We start from the raw sequence: 23736 nt of genomic DNA, 5'->3' as shown, positions 1-23736 counted from the left end.
GCACAATTCCCCAGGGAGAACCCAAACCACAACCTAAATGGATCACTCCTTCCCAAAGACAGGAGAAGGTCCCACATCTCAGTACAGCGCAGCCCCTACCTCAGAGAGCAAGAAAAATCAGGTCCAGATATGAGGACAAGAGTTACTAAGAATGATCACAATTCCAGCTGTCCTAGCTTATTTTTATCACAGAGAGCTTCATGAATCATATATCACCTCGTTAAGAATACATCCTTCTCAAAAGTCCCTAACAAACTGGCCTGGGGTAAGACACCCAAGACTTCTGAGGAGAAAATCCCTGAACACCAATTATTGCTTTCAGCACTCAGTATCCTTGATAGTCTTATTTAAGCATTAAACTGGGCTCATTTAGAGAAGCACTAAGGAATCCAGCCACTGGCCTACTTACCTCTTAATTTGTAGTGATCAGATTTACAATCCTAGGTATATTACAGCAAGAACTCAGCCTCTTTTGAGAATGTTTTCATTACTTAAATGTAATTCTTCCCCCATTGAGCCACTACATATAAGTACACTTTAATCTCAAATTCTAATTAGAAGATGGTATGTCATGAGTTATTCAAATATAATTTTCAGGGCTGGGGTTGTGGCTCAAGTGGTAGAGCACTTGCCTAGCACGCATGAGGCACTGGGTTCGATTCTCAGCACCATATAAAAATAAAATACAGATATTGTATCTACCTAAAACTAAAAAATAAATATTTTTTAAAAATATATAATTTTCATATACATATTATTCACAATAGCTAACATCCACTGAACATGTGTTATATGCCAAAAAAATCTGTTTCTTAAGCAAGTTCTCATTTAATTCCCACCTCAACTTGTTAGGTTTTTTTTTAAGATAAAGGAAAAGGTTACAAAAAGCCTTTTTTATTTTTTTTTTTCTTTTCTTTACCCACTGTTATTTTCAGCATTTCAAACTCTACCTAGCATATGAATGCATTCATTTATTTGTTGAAAAATAAACTAATTTCCCAAGACCAAGCAACTGGTAAGTGGTAGAGCTAGGATTCCAACACAAGTCAATCTAATTCCAGAGCCTAAGCTTTTAACTACTAGGCAAAAGCCACAAATCTGTGTAAGTGTAAGAGACATGTTCAATTTGATACAATTTCAAACTTGTAGAAAAGTTCCAGATTGTATAAGGAACTCCAATGTACTGTTTACCCTAATTGTTTACACTGTGCCCCTCTGTAAACCTTTTATGTTCAACAGGTCAAGCAAATCAGTGTATACTAAAGGAACCAATCTCCTTTTCCCTAACCCTTCCTTATCCCTTCTTGTCTGTACTCCGACCAACTGGCATCTTCATCCCTAGTTCTAATCCTCCTGTCAACATTCCCCCTGCTGCTGCCCTCTCTCCAAAACCTCCATCCCTAGCACTGCCCTAAAGGCCAGCCCCTTCCTGTCCTCTGCCCTGAGCCTGTAGTCATGTGTATACAAAATGTGCACAAAGTCAACTGCAAAAAGGAAGCAGTATTCTCAGGGAATCAAGCTGATAAAGTCATTACAAAGAATGGTGAATTAAACAAGTATATATTTAAGATCAGAGATTAGCTTGAAGTAAAATTCTTGAAAATGCTGTAAACAGACAAAATAGAAATAGATACCAAAAATACATATTCCAACTTTAGAAAATGACAGGAATGCAAAAGATTTTCACTGTTAAAATAATATATACAACCAGCCAGGCATGGTGGTGCACATCTGTAATCCCTACAGCTCAGGAGGCTGAGGCAGGATAGCAAGTTCTCTAAGTAAAATATTTTTTAAAAGGGTTGGGAATGTGGCTCAGTGCTTAAGTGCCCCTGGGTTCAATTCCTGGTACCCCCCCCAAAATAATAAATAAATAAATGATCGGAAAAGAAAAAAAAAATATATATATATATATATACACACACATACATATTTAAAAGTCATGGGGCAGGGGCTGGAGATGTGGCTAAAGTGGTAACGCGCTCCCCTGGCATGCGCGGGGCCCTGGGTTCAATCCTCAGCAACACATAAAATAAAATAAAGATGTTGTGCCCACCGAATACTGAAAAATAAATTAAAAAATAAATAAATAAATAAAAAATAAAAGTCATGGGGGCTAGGGTTTAGCTCAGTAGAAAAGTACTTGCCTAGCATATGTGAGGCACTGGGTTCAATTCTCAGCACCACATAAAATAAATAAAATAAAAGTTCATAACCAACTAAAAAATATTTTTAAAAAAAGTAATGGACATCATTATAGAAATAAGAATTCTGGTTTTATGGCAGTTTCTTCAATGGTCAATTTTTTCTATTACATTTGTCTAAATTCATATCCTTCTGGCTTACCTAATACGTGCTAAGTATAAAAAATGTGGACAGAAGGGAGGATAACAGTAAAAACAAAGGCCACCTTGATTTCTCCCCTAAGGGCAGCCACTGTTAACATTTTAACATGTTTAAATATGTTCTGGGGGGGCCAGGATTGTGGCTCAGTGGTAGAGTGCTTGGCTAGCATGCATGAGGCACCAGGTTCGAACCCTGGCACCACATAAAAATAAACAAATAAATAAAAGTATTGTGTCCACCTACAACTAAAAAATAAAAATAAAAAATATGTTCTGGGGGCTGGGAGACTGTGGCTCAGCGGTAGCACACTTGCCTGGCATGTGTGAGGCACTGGGTTCGATTCTCAGCACCACGTATAAAAATAAAGGCCTATCACAACTAAAAAAATTAAAAAAAAAAAATGTTCTGGGAGCTGGTAGAGTGCTCACCTAGGATGCATAAAGCACTGGGTTCAATCCTCAGCACCACATAAAAATAAAAAAAAAATACAGATGCTGTGTCCACCTAAAGTTAAAAAATAAATATTTTTAAAAATATATATATATATGTTCTGGGGCTGGGATTGTGGCTCAGTGGTAGAGCGCTTACCTGGCGTGTGAGGCACTGGGTTCGATTCTCAGCAAATAAATGAATAAAATAAAGGTCTATCAACAACTAAAAAAATAGTTTTAAAAAAATGTGTTCTGGTCATGCACAGTAGCACATGACCATCATCCCAGCTATCAGGTGGCTGTGGGAATAGGATCACAAGATGGAAGCCAGCCTGAGCAACTTAGTGGAACCTTGTCTAAAAATTAAATTTAAAAAGAGCAAGGGCATCTCACTCCAGTCAGAATGGCAGCTAGTATGAAGACAAACAACAAAAAGCACTGGCGAGAATGTGGGGGAAAAGGCACACTCATATACTGCTGGTGGGACTGCAAACTGGTGCAGCCAATATGGAAAGCAGTATGGAGATTCCCTGGAAAATAGGGAACCACCATTGCCAGCTATCCCTCTCCTCAGTCTACCTAAAGGACTTAAAATCAGCATACTATAGGGACACAGCCACATCAATGTTTATAGCAGTACAATTCACAATAACTAAACTGTGGAACCAACCAAGATGCCCTTCAGTAGATGAATGGATAAAAAAAAGTGGCATATATACACAATGGAATATTACTCAGCAATAAAAGAGAATAAAATCATGGCATTTGCAGGTAAATGGATGGAGTTAGAGAAGATAATGCTAAGTGAAGTTAGCCAATCCCAAAAATCCAAATGCCGAATGTTTTCTTATATAAGGAGGCTGATTCATAGTCTGGGAAGGAGGGGGAGCATGGGAGGAATAGAAAAACTCTAGATAGGGCAGAGGGATGGAAGGGGAAGGGAGGGGCAGGGGGTTAGAAATGATTGTGGAATGTGATGGACATCATTATCCAAAATACATGTATGAAGACACGAATTGGTGTGAATATACTTTGTATACAACCAGAGATATGAAAAATTTGTGCTCTATATGTGTAATATGAATTGTAATGCACTCCACTCTCATATATAAATACAAAAATCAATCAATAAATAAAAGAGCAAGGGATGTAGTTCAGTGGTAAAGCACTTGCCTAGCATGTTGTTCAAACCCCAGTACCACAAAAAATGTGTGTGTGTTTATATACACATATATTTTTATCTATCATATTATGCATATGATATTCTAAATATTAATCTGTTATGTTAATAATCATATTCTGTATATACATACATTATGATTATTAACCTAACAGATTAATGGGTTTCAGAGTGTCATTTCCATATATGCATCCTAACCAATTTGTACATGACAATTTTCAATAATCTAATGCTCCCAACTCAACCATAAAGTTGGCTGAAGGTGCAGCTCAGTGTGGTCCAAGTGCTTACTTAGCAATACCCCAAGTGAGTTACCAGCTAACCTACTCTATACTTTCACTGCCACTATTTTAGGTATTTCTTGCCTACTGATGACAGTGACAATACAGGAATAGCAACACCACTGGAGAAGCAAGGTGATAATATTCAATACAGTGATTTCCTACCAGGGTATCTGAGAGGTCTAACATGCTATTTGAAAAAGAAAGGGCAACAGATTAATCCATGAGAGCCTCTGATGGATTATGTAGCAACTAGCATGGATGAAGGGCCAGAAGCCCATCCAGGTAGGCTTGGAGGAGGTGGCAGGCTCTGTGTTATGAAGAAGCAAGCACCCTCCATCAGGAGGTGCTACAGACTGTAGAAAGCAAGGTGCTTTACAATGGGATTTTATTTTACCTCAAAATAAAACATTGATTCTACCACTGGGATACACAAGAAAAACAATTAGACTGTTTTAAGGACAAAAGACATAATGCTTAGAGATGGGTTTACCGAAATGTGAACTTTACTTCATATGTAATGAATTTTAGGTGATATAGGACATGATGATAGATGATACATTGTTTAACATCAAATTCCACAGCAAAAATTATCCCTTTCCAATTCTTTTTCAATTTTCAGAATCTATTAAAGAGAACGTCTCACATAGATTATAGTTTATCCATCGTCTCCCTACCTGCTCATCTCCCATTTAAGTAAAGAAAAGCTGGGTCCCAGTCTCAGATCCTTCCATTGGGCAATGGTCACTTGCTAAGAAATAATGTTATTTTATTTGCTGAGAAGCTATATAACCTTTGTGGTTACAAGAAGGGGATTTAAAGTAAACTGCTGTCACTTGGTAAATGTAACCAATTACTTCATTGCTCTGTGCCACTTCCCTGTCTTCAAAATGAGGATAAATAGCATTTAACTCATGGAATTGGTGTAAGGATTAAATTAATTACTCCATACACAGTGCCCTGAACTTAAATATGTAATAAGCAATGTTATTGTTGTCATGCAACTGGTTTTGATTTTGTCTTGATAATTTTTTAACAGTAATACAAGTTTTCCTTTTATAATGATAACCAAAAGTTTCTTTCTTGACTAAATTGATTGAAATGATGTTGTGGCTTGAATATAGTCCCCAAATTTCTTGTGTTAGAAACTTAATGCCCACATTCATATGTTAATTTTATCTGAGATGAAATCTCCTGAGGGGTAATGAATAGATTAGCTCATTCATGGATTAATGTGTTATCAAGGGAGTGGCTTTGTAATAAAAGCATGATTCCTCTGGAACACTTGCTGTCTCACCATGTGATACCCTACCATGCTATACTGCATCAAGACGGCCCTCACCAGATGCTGACCAGATTCCAGTACAATGCTCTTGAACTTCCCTGCCTCAGAACTGTGAGAAAGTACACCTCTGTTCTTTATCAGTTAGCCAGTCTCAGCTATTTTGTTACAGATTTGTTACTGGTTTGTAACAGAAAACAAACCAGTGAAAAACCAGCCTCTACCTCAGAGCAAAGCCTGTCCAAGGAAGGGGGCGTGACCCTTGTCCTTGGAAAGACCCACAGAGCCCTCCTAGGCACATACCCACCCTGCTGAGTTGTTCATCTACAAATAACAGGAGAGATCTGCTGTGCCAGGTGTCCCTGACTCAGTCAGGCTAGGTGGGGACCCATAGCAACCCCCTAGCAACCACCAATCAGCATGAGACAGGGAAAATACCTTGGATGCCAGATGATCCTCCCAGTAGTTTATGGTGGTTGATAACATGTTGGGAAATCATGTAATTCAGCATGTACACCCCACGTGGCCTAAATCAATCATTTCAAATGAATCCCTCTCTTGAACTAACCAATCACCCTTACCTAACTTGTTCTCGCCAGTGAATGTGATAATCATGTTTTAGAGTTATTTTATGATTTTTCTGCGGTGTGTGATGATTTGCTAAGAGATGCTATGATGCATGTGAAGTCCCTGCCTTCCTCAAAGACTGTATAAAACTGCTGCAAACCCTGGGCTCTGGGCCTCTCAGCATTACCAGTTGCCGTGCGCGCGCGGAGGCCTGAGCTAGCTCGCAATAAACACCTCTTTGCTGCTTACATCAATCTTGGTCTCTGGTGGTCTTTTGGGGGTCCCGAATTCGAGCATAACACCAGGACAGGTAAGAAAAAAACTGAGTTAATATAAAGAAAAGCATACAGTACAAAATGAGCCTCAACCCAAGATCCACTCACAAAGACTGGACCAAACTACCCAGAAATAATGTTTTTTTTCCTTTCTTCAAAAGCTTAGTTTTTCCCCAAAATGAGGCTCTACCAACTTTTTAACTATGACTCAAGACTCCTCCATATGCCTAGCAGGAGGAGATTCATGATTTCTCATGAAGGCATGAGACAGGTGCAACTCCACTCACATAAATCCACTTTCTATAACTTCTCTTTCCACCCAGCCTTATGGTTACCTGACCCAAGAGAGCTAGAGGACTGAGTGTTCTCGCGGCCCACTGGAACCCCATGAGAAGCACTTGGGCAAGAGCCAACTGACCTTCAGGGCTTTGAAGATGACCCCAGGATGTCGGGGTGAACGGGTGGTGTTGTTCTCTAGCTGCTGCTCCAAAGCACGACGAAGCCCAGAAAAGTCTGTGGGGGGATTGTAAGTCCTCGTTCCCTTGTAGTGAATGGAGCTAAAAGCTTCAGGGAAGCGACCCAGCTTCCGGAACCGGTCCTGGATGAGCTTCTCTGGCACCTCTGACAGGTGATCTATACAAGCAGAAGGGAACATATGAGCAGTGAATCCCCTGTGTTCAATCCTCAGAATCTGTGTTCTTAGGTGCACACACACCTACACCCACACACGCACACTATAAAACTAAGAAATAGCCAGGCACAGTGGTGCAAATCTGTAATCCCAACTACTTTGGAGGCTAAGGCAGGAGCATCAGAAGTTCAAAGCCAGCCTTAGCAACTTTCTAAAAAGAAAAATCTAGCCAGGGATGTTGGCAAATGCCCCAAATTCCAGCTATTCAGGAGGCTGAAGAAGGAGGATTATCAAGTTGGAGGCCAGCCTGGACAACCTAGTAAGACCCTGTTGCATGATAAAAAATAAAAAAGGGCTAGGAGTGTTGCTCAGTGAAAGAGCTTTCCTCAGTTCAATCCCCAGTACTGGGGAAAAGACAAAACTAAGTAAAAATTTTTAAAAATTGAGTAAATAAAAAATTCTACATGTCAAAGCATAACAGTGAACATCTTTGGGCTCAGCTCTCCTCTATTCCCCAGAGGTAACTGGAGTTCAATGTTAGAGACATTTTTTGCCTCTGACCAGATATACTTGGAATGTTATTACTTTATAATATACTGTATCTGTCCTTGTTATGAAATTCTCTCCCATATGGAGATATTTAACCAGTCATCTACTAATAAGTATTTAAAATTCTATACTTTGAAAGGTTTAAAATTATAAAAATCATTTTTTGTGGTTCATTGCTATTACACAAATGTCATTTTGCATTTTCCTTGTAAACTTTATAACTGTTGCCTATTAATGTTTTGCAGAGGTACTGCTGCTAATAAAACAACTTGAGTTAATTTGAGATAATATTATCTGTTATAAGTGATGGCATATTAACACTGAATTCCAGTACTGATACTTCATGCTTTGAATATAGACCTTGCTTCTCTGCCACTGCAGAGAAGGATAGGTTTCTTTCTCTTCCTCTCTCCCTGCTCCTCCCTAATCTCTACCCCTCCCTAATCTCAGGGGAAACAGGATTACCTTTCTTCCCCATTTTAGGTAGATTTATCTGTCCTTGTACACACCTGCCACAGGAACAAGTAATCCAGACTTGGGGAAGGCACCAGAAGATCTCAGAAATGACTATCTCCCAAATTAGCAAGTGAATTATAACTCCAATAAAGAACACAGGGAATGTAACCTTTGAATCACCTCTTTAAAAGCCCCCTGTTCCTGCTGAATGGGAGAAAGAATCACAGCCTTTAGGACAGGAGTCCCCTGGCTTCTCCTCTGCTAACAGAACAATTTTTTTTCCTTCTTCTCAAATAAATAAAACAAAATTCTATATTTGCGCTGGGCATGGTGATGCATGCCACTGTCCCAGTGGCTCTAAAGAGGATGCAGCAGGAGGATTCCAATTTAAAAGCCAGCCTCAACAACTTAGGGAGGCCTGTCTCAAAAAAATAAATAAATAAAGAGGGCTGGGGATGTGGTCCAGTGGATGAGGGCCCCTAAATTCAATCCCTAATACCCAAAAATAAATAAATTAAAATAAAATTCTATACTTGGAAAATTCTGGTCTTATATGATGAAGCTGTGGGCAAAGATTGTGGTTCAAGTGAATTCAATAAGCAGTGTGGGACTAAAGTAATATTTTTAAACAACAAAATCACTCCAATTAAAACTTAATTAGCACCAGGTACAGTGGTGCATACCTTTATCTCAGCAACTTGGAAAAGCCCTAAGCAATTCAGCCAGATCCATCTCTAATAAAATATTTTAAAAGGCTAGGGATGTAGCTCTGTGGTTAAGCACCCCTAGTTCAATCCTTGGTTAACACCCCCCTCCAAAAAAAAAAAAAAACTTAATTAGCTCAAATTTAAGGTACAGACAGTAAAGAAAAGTAACCAAAATTCTGTAGTCATTCCCTACACTCACCTCATCTTGAATTTTTTCCAGTGGCTGCTACCTTTGAAGGGAGTAGCAGAAAAGGCCCTGGGGACAGCCCATCAGTCACAGGCTTCTCCTTAAGCCACCCAGGAGCCACCACTTCTGCGTAATATCAGCTCTGTCCCTGAACATGTAACCACTACTGCACATTTAAAAACCCAAGTACAGGTTCAACATCCCAAATCTGAAAATCTGAAACCTGACATGCTCCAAATTCTGAAGTTTTTCAGCATTAGATGTTAGAGCATTTCCAACTTCAGATTTTTAGATTAGGGATACTCCACTAGTAAACTCTATGCAAATATTCCAAATTCCTAAATCTGAAACACTTTTGGTCACAAGCATTTTTTTTTATTAGTTGCTCATGACAATACAATGATCTTGACATATCATACATTTAAATCACATGGGGTATGAATTCTCATTTTTCCAAGTGTACAGGTTGCAGAATCACATTGGTTATACGGCCACGTATATGCATACAGCAAGCATTTTGGATAAGGGGATACTCAACCTGTAATTCCTTTTCCGAATACCCTCCTACCTAGTAATCCTTCATCTAGAAAAGTAATAAGATCAATCAGAAAACCAGAAATTCTATAAGACAGCTATTCAGAAAGAGAAAATCCAATCATCAGTTTGTTCACAACTCTGGCACCCCTCTTACTGGCATAAAATCTGGCTGCCCTGGTTCTATCTTGAGGTTTCAAGAAGCTACAATGGTATTCCAGAAATAAATCTGGACTTATGAGTTAAAGACCTTGACTTGAATACCATTTTGCTAGAACCTCCTTTATTAAATAATTTAAGAGCTCTCTGAGTTCTGTAAAATGGGGTTCCAACTGACTTGAGCTCAGTAACCAAGATGTAATTAGTTAGCATTTATATTAAAAACATATAGCATACTACATGGTCAAAGCAAATAAATAAATAGCTTCTGAAAATCTTGTTATTTCAAAATCCTGAACTGGAAATTAAAACTACCCCTTAAAGTTATAAAGATCCAACATGGCACAGAGTATCAGTCACAGAAGGCATCTTAAGCCATCAATCTTACCTCCTCTCCTTACCTTATAGTACTTGCTAATGACTCTCTTCTTCCACTTGTAGAACATATTTCAGTTCTCATCTTCCAACAAGTCCTGAGTCACTGAGACCACCACAATCAACCAGTACTTGGTTTATCAGATCAATCTTCTTTAAACCCTAGTCTGTCTACTATCCTCCTGCTGCCACTGCCCTGTCCCAGTCCCTACCTCTTCTCACCCAAGTACTAGGAAAACCTCCTAACTGGCCTGCACACCTCCAGACAAGCCCCTCTAATTCACCCTCCAGTAGGATGCCAAGGGAGCTTTTGAAAATAAGATCTGATCATATAACTCTAGGGGCTCCTGTCTTACTTGAGAACTCAGTCCATGGCTACCCATGGTCTAATCCCCAAGTAGCTCCACCATCCCCTCCTTTACATAAGATATGTTTCAAACACACAAAAGTTCTGTTCATTCAGCACATGTCTGTGTGTCAAACACTCAGCCAGGATCTTTAGACCAAGCAGTGAATAAAGCAGACAATGTCCTTGCCCTCATGCTGATTCCATTCTAATAATGGGAAAAAACCAATGACAAATGAAAACACACAATGATTTCAGATATAACAGATGCCCTGGGATAAGAGTAAAAGAACTGAGGAATAGGAGGGACCACATTACAGGGGTAGTCAGGAAAGGCTCCACAGAGAAATTGAGTTGAAACTGAGAGACAAATGGCTAGTTGGGGCAGAGTGGTCCAGGTAGACAGAGTAGTATATGCAAAGGTGTGAACACAGAAAAGGCAGTGTAGGCTGGGCACAGTATTACACGTCTATAATGCCAGCAGCTCTGGAGGCTAAAGCAGGAGGACTACAAGTTCAAGGCCAGCCTGAGCAGCTTAGCAATACCCTGTCTCAAAACACAAAAAAGGGATGTGGACATAGTTCAGTGGTAAAGAACCCCTAAGTTCCATCCCCAGTACTGGTGGAGGGCAGATGTGGAGCAGGCGAGGATGTGGCTAGTGGAGGAATGTGTCTATTATGTGCACTGGCACACATTCATGGGCACAAGCAGACATGGGTACACTCACTCAAAGTGGAAGAGTGAAGAGGTAACTACAGAAGGATGTCAGCGACACAGGTAGGACACCATGTTTAGGATTTTAGAATATGTTTCAGTGAAACTAAAAGTCAATGACAAGTTGCAAGCAAGAAGATTACATATCTTAATTATACATTGTTTTTAAAAGAGATCACTAGGATGTCAAGATCATTGTACTGTCATGTGTAACTAATTAAAACAAATTTAAAAATAAATAAATAGATATATAGATAGATAATTAGATAAATAAATAAAAAGAGATCACTAGGGATGTGATCACTAGGGATGCTGGGTAGAGTATGCATCAAAGGAGACAGAAATGGAGTTTTGGAAGCTATTGAGAGCCTCCTCCAGTTCCCTGAATACAACTTGCTCCTTGAAACCACCTGCTCTTCTTAGAATAGCCCTCCTCCCCTCCTCTACCTAGCCAAGACTCAGAGTGCGATCAACACCTCTTCTGACATCCCATTATGAGGTCTAACAACTCTCCTCTGCACTCCCAGTTCCAGTGCCTACAACTGTTATGGACAGAAAACCAGGTGGTCTCTCCAATTAGACTGTAAGTTATTCAAGTGTGGGAACTTTTTTTTTTTGTTTTTAGCCAGTGCCCTAGTGCTCAGCAAATGACACGCACACTCAATCCATTCTGCTGACTGAATGAGTAGGTGAATGATGTAATTGTTTAACGAACCACGCTGCCATCCTTCGGGCATCCCATCACTGTGTTGCACCTGCTCCCTCACCTCTCACTTGGGTGATGATCTCTCACTTGGGTGATGATGTTACTCGGGATTTCTCTAATAGAAACACAAAAACTTTTTTTTTTTTCTTTTTGGGACCAGATATTGAACTCAGGTGCTTAACCACTGAGCCACATCCCCAGCGTCCCTCTTTTATATTTTATTTTTTGTATTTTATGTAGAGACAGAGTCTCACTGAATTGCTTAGGGCCTCACTAAGTTGCTGAGGCTGGCTTTGAACTCATGAGCCTCTTGTCTTAGCCTCCTGAGCCACTGGGATTACAGGTGTATGCCACCGGGCCTGGCTCAAAAGAACTTTTACACATACACCATCTGCTGCTTACCTGTAAAGACATCCATACACTCCACTTTCTCCTGTTGATGGATGAACTGTCCATGCTCTTAGGGCCAATTCTTCTACCTGTGCATCCCTCCAATTATTGTTCCTGTTTTTTTTCTGCACCTGTCTTGTTCCCTCTCTAATAAACCACTCTCATCAGTACCCCAATATCTGTAAATTCTCCAATCTTAAATTTTAAAAAGGGAAACTGTACATCAGCTTCCACTTCCGTGTTCTGCTTCCCTTTAGAGAATTCTTCACAAGAGTTCAATTTACTTACAACCTTAATTCTTATTCTTATTCCTTCTTGTTCCCACTCTGCTCATGCTTTCATCCCCACCATACCAGGGAGACAGGTCTTAACCAGATCACCAAACATCTCTATTGCCAAAGCCAATTGGCAATTCTCAATCCTTGACATAGCTGACTACTCCATGCTTCTTGGAACACTTCCTTACATCTTGCCTGGGCAGAAAATTTTCCAAACAATATACCACCAAGTTACTAGAGTAGCCCAATGGCCACTTCCTTGCACCCAGGAAAGGTCAGCAACCCATCTACTCACCAGAGCCCAGTAGCTGAGTGTGCACAGTCTCATGGAAAATAATAACTGCTGGGCCCAGGGTGGATAACGGGACATCCAGGCCACAGCGGGCAGTGGTAGCCTTGAGCTCCTTGGTGAAGTGTTTCAGATAAGCTTCTGAGGCATCCCCAAGGAATTTGAAGAGGTCATTATGCAACCGGTCTGCATGAGTTCGATAGATGACAAGGTCCGAAATGGCCAGGACCTTAAGTAACAGTCGTGTTCTCTGGCTTAGATTCACGGTAGCTCCCAAGAGCCCTTCCGTGTCTATCACTGCTACTTTATGAACTGGGTCATAGGCTGCCCACACTCCCACAGTGCAAGACTCCTGGGCAGGGGAGGTTTTGAAGACTTCACGGCCATAAAAGAATGTGTGGTTGAGGGTATGAGACTTTCCATCACCAGTATTTCCAAAAATGGAAACCACCTTCAGATGCTGATCAGGTTTACAGTCCAATTTTCTAATAAAGTCCTCTTCATTTGTTACCTTCAAAAAAAAAAAAAAAAGAAAGAAAAAAAATGAAATATGGAAAATGAAAACTGCAAAAACAGAAAAACCTACAATAAAGACAAATGCTTCCTAGATTCAAGGACACTGACTGCCTTGTCAAGGTGGGAAGGAAAGGAAGTCTTAAGCTAAGAGCTCCACCACCTCTCACCCTTGGCAAATGGTTCACAAAGGCTTCTAAAGCCTCAGTCATTATGATAACTTAGTGCTGAATGAAAAGTCACAAGTTTAAAACTCTTAAAATATAAGGGGGGGGGCTGGGGGTGTGGTTTAGTGGTAGAGCACTCGCTTAGCATGTGAGGGGGACCCTAGGTTCGATCCTCAGTACGATATAAAAAAAATAAAGATATTGTGTCCAACTACATCTAAAAAAATAAATATTTAAAAAATATATATATAAAAGCCAGGAGCGGTGGAACTTGTCTATAATCCCAGGGGCTCAGGAGGCTGACACAGGAGGATCACAAGTTCAAATCAGCCTCAGCAACTTAGCAAGGCCCTAAGCAACTCAGTGAGGCCCTGTCTCTAAATAAAATACAAAACAGGGCTGAGGATGTGGCTCAGGGATTGAGTGCCCCAAGTTCAATACCCAGTAGCAAAAAAAAAAAAAAAAAAAGGAAGGAACCCACTTCCACTTATTACTTCATTACATATCTGTTATTCTCACCTTTAGGACAGGTCTTAAGTGTGTCCTTACTTTGACCTGATTGGCCAGAAAATCTTATTTTTGCCTTATTTTCTGTTGTGACTGGGCCAGTTCCTCCCCTATAGTCTTCCTAAATCTTTGCTCATTAAGCTTCAGAGGAGGCTTAAAACGCTATAGTGAAACTACACGTTCCTACTTTTGGAAAATAATGTGGCATTGTCCTGAAGTAATGTCTACTGACCCAGTATTAGTTTGAGGGTTTTTTTAAAAACTCTACTCCTTACCTACTATCTTGCTCTGATTGGTCAGAAAACAGAATTTAGAAGGCATTTAGAAAGAACTGTACATCTGAAAGACTCTGTTGGAAAAAATATCCTAAATCATCTAGTTTTTCAGTGGGGAAAATAATAGTGGCAGATTTTTCCTTAAATTTGTGGTATCTTTTATTTAAATTTCACTTACTAACCTTAGAGTAGGAGAATGAGAAAAGTATGTGCAATATAGTATTTTTTGTACTCTAAAGATGTTAAATGCTTTTCACAGTTACAATTACAGACTTTGTAATATTTTGCATTATTTCTAAGTATTTTTTTATGAATAAGTCAACCCCCTAAATATGCTTCTGAAATGAACAACTGACAGTTTTGCACTTCCCTACTCCGCAGTTATTAGGTATAAAAGTGAAAATGCAAATAATAAAAATTTGAAAGTAAACACTTCATTGTTACCTAGTAACATTTAGGTAGAAATGTCAAAAAATTTTGTGAAATGAAAGTAACTATTAAATAACATTTGCTTGGCACTCTGGGAAAAAAAGGAATGACATACTGATATGTGCTATGACATGGATGAATCTTGAAAACACAATTAAGTAAAAGAAACCAAATACAAAAGGCCACATATTTTATGACTCCATTTATATTAAAAGTCCAGAATAAGCACATTTATGAAGCAGAAAGTAGATTAGTGGTTACCAGAGGCTATGGGGAGGAGAGAATAGAAAAGGGCTCATAATTGTACAAGGTTTCTACTTGGGGTGATGAAAATGTTCTGGAATTACATGGTGGTGAGGGTTGGACAACTTTATAAGTATTCTAAAAACACTGAATTGTACACTTTTAAAGTGAATTTTATGTTATGTGAATTATATCTCAATAGTTTTTTTTTTTAATGAACTTACTGTCTAAACTTCATACAACCAAAATTCCCTGCTAACAGTATGAAAAATATTGCAGTCTTTATAAAAAAAAAATTAAGCCAGAAATGAAGAGACCAGCCAGGCACAGTGGCACTCGCCTGTAATCCCAGCAACCTGAGAAGCTGAAGCAAGAGGACTGTGAATTCAAGGCCAGCCTCATCAATTTATCAAGTCTCTGTCTCAAAAAATAAAAAGAACTGGGGATGTAGCTCAGTGGTAAAGCATTGAGGTTCAAACCCTAGTATCAGGGAAAAGAAAAGAAAAATATAAAGAAATCTAGGGCGAGTAAGATCCAAACTAGGGATCCAAAAAGATGCTCTGGGATCCTCCTTGGACTACAGAATCCCAAATCAAAGCTCCTAACCCAAAAAGGTTATGGCTGCTGGGCACAGTGGTGCACACTTTTAATCCCAGCAGATTGGAAGGCTGAGGCAAGAGGATCTCAAGTTCAAGGCCAGCCTCAACAAAATTAGCAAGACCCTGTCTCAAAATAAAAAAGGGCTGGGGATATATAGCTCAATGGTAAAGCCTCTCTAGGTTTTGTTATATTATTATTAAAAAAAAAAAAGTTATGTCTATTCCAGCCACATAAGTGATGAACCTTTGCACCAATATCTTCCAGCCATCAGAGAATAAAACACCTTTCTGATTCTCAAGAGTCTGTTGGTTTGATATAGAGAAATACAGACAAGCCAGGTATGGTGGCGCACACCTGTAATCCCAGTGGCTCCAGAGGTAGAAGCAGGAGGATCACAAGTTCAAAGCCAGACTCAGCAATTTAGCGAGGTGCTAAACAACTCAGTGAGATCCTGTCTCTAATAAAATACAAAACAGGGCTGGAGATGTGGCCAAGTGCCTCTGAGTTCAATCCCCGGTGCCACCCCCCACCCCCCACCCCCCACAAAAAAAAAAAAAAAAGAAAGAAAGAAAGAAATACAGACAAACCACTGAGCTTGAAAATTTGAGTTCTTGTTCCTATAACTTCAAGGTGCAATCTCATTATTCTATTAAATGACACCACTACTGTTACACTGTTAAGAGCTTTAATGTTAATGATGATACCAATAATTATAGGATGCTCACTGCAAGACAGAATCCTTCATTAGATCCATAAGCACAGGACCATGTCTATCTTATCTTCACACACAGCACTTAGAGGACATAGTCAGGCACAAAGGAGCTAAATATCTAGGTACTGAGCGAATGGATGCCTGAATGCCAGGTACCTGGCTAGGAAATGTAATCACTTTCCCCAATGCACATCTTCCACTGAGCTGAACAGAGCAGCACTTGATAAAACTTGGCAATGTGTGCTAAGTGATCTAGCAGATAATTCTGAGAAACAAACAAACAAAAAAAAATCACACAGAACAGCCCATTTTGGACCTGTTCTAACCTGGTTCCAAGATGATAAAAGCTCCATAAGCCTCTACCTACTGGTGGAGTCAGGTGAGGTCAAGGTAGTTGCTGGGAGAGTCATCAAATTCTCAAACAGTCTGCAGGGAGGGAAGCCTAAGTCTGGGAATTCTCTCCCATGATAATCTATTGTCATGAATCTATTAACCCACAAAACTACTACCCAGAATATCTAAGAGCAGGCACATGATAAGGGGCATGTAGGCACCATTAGGTACAAAATTAAATGTCTTGGGATTACATTAAGCACCCTCCAAATGATGTATGCAATGTATACAAATAAAGATATCATTTGGTATGAAACTAATACTCCCTGTTAGCATTTGGGGACTTTTTTGGCATTTGGTGCCCAGAGGTATTGTTTTTGTTTTTTTTTTTTAGAATTTTTTGATATTTATTTGTTTTTAGTTTTCGGTGGACACAACATCTTTTGTATGTGGTGCTGAGGATCGAACCCGGGCCGCACGCATGCCAGGCGAGCGCGCTACGGCTTGAGCCACATCCCCAGCCCCCCAGAGGTATTGTTAAGCACATATATTCATGCATCCGGGTTCAGAGACAAAACTTGGAAAAAGAGCTCAAGGCCACAGGCTGTTTTTTCTTCTGAAAAGTTATGGACAATTATTTAACATGTACTGACGGCATTATTTTATTGTGTAAAATAAGGATATAGCCATTTTTGCCATGATTTGATAGTATAATTGCCAATTAATAAATACTGAGTAAGAAAATAACTGGTGAACAAAAACCAGACTTGGGCTGGGGATGTGGCTCAAGCGGTAGCACGCTCGCCTGGCATGCGTGCGGCCCGGGTTCGATCCTCAGCACCACGTACAATGATGTTGTGTCCACCGAGAACTAAAAAATAAATATTTAAAAAAAAAAAAACAGACTTAATTTTTCCTTCTCCCTTTCATGTTATTTTGTTCCTTGTTATATGAATATATTCAGCCCTAACTTATGGTTATTTTCCTCTAAGCCAGAAAGGAGAGAACAGTCTTCTGCTTAGGTGATACCAAGACTGGTTTTCTATCAGGGGAGGCAAAGGTAAAGAAAAGATAAGATTCCCTTTGATGAGGGCCTGGAGGCTCCTGCTCTACTTGTTCTGCCTGTTTGCAATCAATGATCCCACTCAGCTCTACTCATGGAGAGAAACAAGCTCCCTGACCCCGAGCCCTGCCAAAGGGCCACCCCACCCAATCCTACACATCTGAAATAGTCTGGGTCCTGACAGAGAGCAAAAGCAGGAAGGACACCAAAGCCACCCTTCCCCAACTTCTGCCTTTCTTTCTTTCAGAGCTTGCTGCTAGACTCTCTAGATCTTAGGCTAGTCAGAAACACCTGAATCCCACTCCTAGCTTTACCAGCATGTGGCATTAGAAAATGCCAAAGATTGATGACTCCTAGAGATAAAAGAAATGCAGTATACTTAGAGTATAACATAGTTCCTGGCACACAGTCAGCATAAATGTGAGCAAGTATAACTTAAAAGAACAGCCCCCTGGGAAAACACCCAGGTGCATAGCACTAGCTGCTGGACTTGCACCTGCTTGCAGCTCAGAATTACTTATTCAGGGACTATTCCAATGTGGTGAGACCTAAAGAGATTCTATACATAAAAATGAAAGATCACTGCTCACTTCAGATTCCTCTTCCCCTATCAAAATAACTTGTTACTACTAATACTGTCCTTATAGCTTGCTTTTCAGTATGTGACCATCTAATATCATATTAATCTGTAAGAAACCCAAAAGCTCACACCTCCCTCCCTGTTCAGCAGTCAACCTCTGACCCAACCAGGCTACAGGAATGATGACAGCCTAACAACTCCAACTCAGCCTTCACAATCATTCCAGGAAGAACCATCACCCAGGGATTCTGTTCCCCATAGTCCTGGAAAGGGAAAAGGAGTGATGCAAAAGGAACTAAAGAGCTTTGTTCAGCAGACCACTACAGACTTTAGAAATTAAATCTCAAAGAAAACACTCCTAAGTAGCTCAGCATCAAGGTTCTTGCAGTTCTGGACTCTCTGGCAAAAAAAAAAAAAAAAAAAAAAAAGGATCTAATCTGTACCAACCACAATCCCACATTCCTCTAAAGTTTTATAAAGGTATTCCCTGTGATATAGAAGGCAACAGTCAGCTCCTTCCCCAAGATATGCAAAGAACTATGGGCAGTATGGTTATTCCCTCCCATCACAATAGAGTGCTTATAAAATACTTCATCCTACACAACATGTTATTATTTTATACCTTTCCACTGAGGTTCCAAAACTAAAGTTCACAGTTATTCTCCAAATTAAGTTCCTATTAATATCTTTTATTTGTTGGTTTCAGGTTTATTTTGCTTTTTGGTTTGTTTTTGGATGAGTTCATAAGAAGAAAGAACTAGAAAAACAGAACATTCCCACTCTCATCAGAACTGGGATCAATACCCTAAAATGCAAGTAGATACTGATTCCTCCTTATAGACACAATTATGTAATAAGCTTCATCTCATGCCCAGCACTGACCTCATGTTAGATCAGCACAGGGACAGAATTTGGTTGATATTTTTATTTCTTCTAGGGGAGGATAATAAGGTAAGGGACTCTTCCTTGAGAAAGTCAAGGCCACCTTCATTATATTTAAAAGAACATCAAGCAATGATTTATGTCCATGGCCTAATTTTCAAACAGGATTTTACTAAAATGTGTCAAACAGATCAGTAGCCAGTATATTTTTAAAGTCCAAATGATAGGGAGATCCCATTCCAATATTGCCAGAAAGTTCTATTAAATTTGTTTCCCCAACACAGCAAGTTCAGAAATATCCTAAAAGGATATTTTTGTGTTTATATACTTTGTGTTTATCCATGTATGTATTAATAGAGTTTCATGTAAAAAACACAATCATTTCTCAATCAAATGTTTTCTTAAGATGACGGAAGTCACGAGGTTGGTCTCACAAACACATTGAGCACATTTGCTAAGGGCAAAGATCACTTTCTTCCACTCTAGTGTCCCTAAAGTGTTCTATTACTTGAGAGGTCAGGAATTCCCCTCTCATGTCTTGTAACTTTGGTGGTGCCTCCCACCCTTGCTTCAGACACTGCCTGCAGCTCCTCTGCACCCAACCAAGCTGGAGAGAATGTTCCTATGTAGATGATTCACAAATTTTTTAAAGGGGTCACTTTTTAAAAATATTTTAGTTGTGGATGGGCACAATATCTTTATTTTATGTATGTATGTATGTATCCGGTGCTGAGGATGGAACCCAGTGCCTCATGCATGTGAGGCAAGCGCCACAACCCCAGCTCTTCAGGGGTCATTTTTAACTCCAAGATCAGCTTCTTTGACCACACCCAACTTACTCAGTTCACCTCCATTTACATCTGAATAAAGCATTCCAATTCCAAGGACAGGACCCACTGAGTCATTCTCAAGACAAACATCACTCTCAAAAAAACTGCTGGGAAGAGGAAGAGCTTCCAGATGGGAGATGTGGCCCTTATTACACAGCATGGCATACCCATATTTTCCCAAAATGAAAACAGATGAAAGCTCTGATAAAGGCTTAGGGACTTAGCAATAAAAGCAATAGGCTAGACAAACAACAGAGAACTAGGCTTAATCACATCATGGGAAACTGATTCAGTTCTCTTGCTCAAAACCTCCCTTCCCACCCACCATATCTGTTAACATTTCCCATTCTTCCCAGCTCTGAACTTCCCAACTAGAATGTATGTATGCCATGCCAGCAATGGTCTGGTCTGTGCTATTCACCACTATATCCTTTGCACAGTGCCTGACACATAACAGGAAATCAATGCACATTTGTTAGATGAATAAATACAGTACAGAATCTAGATGCTATATTCTAAGAGAAGGACAGTATGCTAAGCATTACTATTAAGGATTCAACCACTCATGACTTTAGAATAACCTGGAAAAAGTTATTCATCTTCTCAGGGACTCAGGTTTTCTTACCTATTACATGATAACATAACCTAATTCACCAGATAGCTATAAGAATTAAATATGATCATGCACAGTGGAGATGTTTAGGAAATGCTAGAAGTGTTGACTGACATTGTAGTTATAGTTGCCCTGGATTACTGCTGAGTCATTACTACCACAGAATTTCTTTCCATTATCCCAAGCAAAAACCCTCCTTAGGGAAGGTTTCCAACAAATGCCTCATTAAAGAAATAGCGATAGGCAGGTATAGTGGCACACAAATGCAATTCCAGCAATACAGGAGACTAAGGCAGGAGGATGGCAAGTTCAAGGCCAGCCTCAGCCACTTAATAAGCCCCTCAGCAACTTAGCAAGACCTTGTCTCAACAGAGGGGCTGGGATTGTGGCTAAGTGGTAGAGTGCTTGCCTAGCGTGTGTGAGGCACTGGGTTCGATTCTCAGTATCACATAAAAATAAATATATTGTGTCCATCTAAAATATTTTTTCAAAAATAAAAATGCAACTAGAGGTATAGGATATAGCTCAGCGGTAAAGTACAGCTAGGTTCAATTTCCAGGACAAAAAAAAAAAAAAAGAAAGAAAGAAAACAGATAATTGGGAATACTCAATCACTCTACCTATTCCTCCCACAAAAGGATGCATCTTTTCAATTTTAAAAAAAAAAAGTTATAACATTGCATAATATATACATTATGCATAAGAAAATATTGTAAGTCTTCTTCAAAAAAAGGTCACATGATTCCAAGAATTACTACACCAAAGACTCACTAAAATTATATTCTCAGTTTAAGATGAAGATCTTAATAAATGACACCGCTTTTGTTTGTTGATTCCCCTTTGGCAGGGAAAGGACAGGGTCTAAATTGCCAAGGCCAGCCCTGAACTTGTGATCCTCCTGCCTCAGGCTGCTGAGTTCCTGGTATTACAGGTATACGCCACCACACCCAGCTATGACACAGCTTTATAAAGAGATCTTTCATGTCTGGAGAGGAGAGTGAAAGGGGCCGATTTCTATTCTACATGGATGTGACAGTGGAGCCCTGGTGAAGTGGAAATAAAACATAGACTTTAAAGTCAGTAGTAATAGTAACTCTCCCAGCAATATCATCCTCTGAATTCTCATAGCATCCTCTCAGTACCACCTGGCCATTACTCACCCTATTTTTATAGGTTAGTCTTCTATTATCCTACCCTCTCTCCCAAGGGTAAGCTCTTTTTGCCTCAGTGCCCCCTTATTATCTCCTTTAGTTGTCGGCATATAGTTGCCACTTGTTGAACGTTTGTTGAATTAATTGATTTAGTTCATGCTGTGGTTTGAGGTTTGAGGAATGTGTCCCCTCTAAATTCACAAAGTAACTTCATCACCAATGTGATAGTAGTAAGAGGTGAGGCCTTCCAGGGGCAAAGAACTCTCATGGATGGGACAACAGGGCTTAAAGGAACGGGATGCTTCCTTCCAACCCTTCTACCATGTGAGGATACAGCATCTGTCTCCTGTAGAGGAAGAAGCATTCAAAGGGCACCATCTTGGAAGCAGAAAAATGCCCTCATCAGACACCAAAACTGCCAGTGCCTTGATCAGCTTCAGGTATTCTGTTAGATCACCATAAATGGACAAGACATTCATATCATTCATTCCACAAATAATATTTGAACACCTACTATGTGACAAACACTAATATAAATGCTGACGCTGAACGGTGTACTTTAAAAGGGTGAATTATACAATACATGACTCATATCTCAATAAAGCTGGGGTTTTTTAATTTGTTTGGGTGCTGTGGATTGAACCCAGGGCCTTCACATGCAAGGCAAGTACTCAACCAATTGAGCAATATCTCCAGCCCTTAAAAAAGTAAATGCAACATTTAAAAGTATTAAAATACTAAGTTTTCTAATGATAAAATTTGGTACTTTTCTGTAATTTGTAATTTCAGTATTTTCACATGCTAGGTCCATGCTTTTTTTTACAACTGGAAAATAATAAAGTGTATTTGGGGGGGAAAAAATTGTTCATGGGAAAGACTGTTTTTGGGTAATAAAAATGTCTTAGAACTAGAGAATCAGGAATCTGCATGACAAATATGTAACAACAAACCCTACCATTATGAATAATTACAATGCACCAAAAAATATGGAAAAAATAAAGTAAAATAAAAAATATTGAAAAAAACTAGATAGGGAATAGTTGTACAATGTTGTGTGTGAACATACTAAATACACTTAATTGTACACTTTAAAATAGCTAATAAGGCTGTGGGAATAGCTCAATAATATAGCACTTGCCTAGCATGCATGAGGTCCTAAGATCTATCCCTAGCATGGAAAAAACAAAAACAAAAAAAGGCTATTGTGAATTGTGCAATTTATAATTGAACTAAAAAGCAAAACTCAAAAACACTGTCCTCATTGAAATCACACTCTAATGGGAAGAAGAGAGACAGTATTCAATTAAAAGATATGGTACAGGGCTGGGGATGTGGCTCAAGCAGTAGTGCGCTTGCCTGGCATGCGTGCGGCCCAGGTTCGATCCTCAGCACCACATACAAACAAAGATGTTGTGTCCGCCGATAATTAAAATATTTTAAAAAAATAAATAATAAATAAATAAATAAATAAAAGATATGGTACACAAAATACCCATCAAGTGAATAAACAAATAATGGTATCCCCACATAATGGAATAGTACTCAGCAATAAAAAGTAATGAACTACTGAGACCTGCAAAAACACGGCTGAAACTCCAAAACACAAAAATACAGTGAGTAGCCAGATGTGGTGGCATATGCCTGTAATCCCAAACTACTCGGGAAGTGAAACAGAACTGCAAGTTCAAGGCTAGCCTAAGCAACTTAATGAGAGCCTTTCTCAAAATAAGAAGGGCAATAGAATGGTATAGCTCCTTCTTTATGTGTTTCTCAACTTCTACAAGACCCTGGGATGAACAGCCAGTACTGCCACCCCAACCAAAAAAAGAAAAAACCATCACACACCACACTGAGTAAAATCAGCCAGACTTAAGGGCTGGGATATAGCTCAGTTGGTAGAGTGCTTGCATGACATGCACAAGGCCCTGGGTTCAATCCCCAGCACCACATACACACACACAAAAAAAGCCAGACTCAAAATAATACTACATGATTCTTTTACATAAAATTCTAGGAGAGTCAAATCTCTAATCTATAGTGATAGCAAGCAAATCAGTGATTGCTGGGGAATGATTTCCTAGAGGCCCAAGGGAACCTTTTATGTGGTAAATACCATGTCTTCAGTATGGTGGTTACAGGTGTATTTAGTTGTGAA

General features: G+C 39.5%; 1 protein-coding gene across 1 annotated transcript in view; it reads right to left on the bottom strand.

Annotated features, from left to right (window-relative positions):
• Positions 1-23736, bottom strand: part of Zfyve1 (zinc finger FYVE-type containing 1) — a 60442-nt gene that overhangs the window by 21738 nt on the left and 14968 nt on the right. Inside the window, exons 3-4 of the mRNA XM_027931506.2 lie at positions 12690-13194; positions 6781-6995 (exon numbers count right to left, since the gene is read on the bottom strand). Coding sequence (XP_027787307.1) covers positions 6781-6995; positions 12690-13194 — 720 coding nt within the window. The remainder of the gene's footprint in view (positions 1-6780; positions 6996-12689; positions 13195-23736) is intronic.

The sequence above is a fragment of the Marmota flaviventris genome, chromosome 2 (genome assembly GCF_047511675.1).
Source record: "Marmota flaviventris isolate mMarFla1 chromosome 2, mMarFla1.hap1, whole genome shotgun sequence".
Taxonomy (NCBI): domain Eukaryota; kingdom Metazoa; phylum Chordata; class Mammalia; order Rodentia; family Sciuridae; genus Marmota; species Marmota flaviventris.
This window is presented reverse-complemented; position numbering and strand designations above follow the sequence as displayed.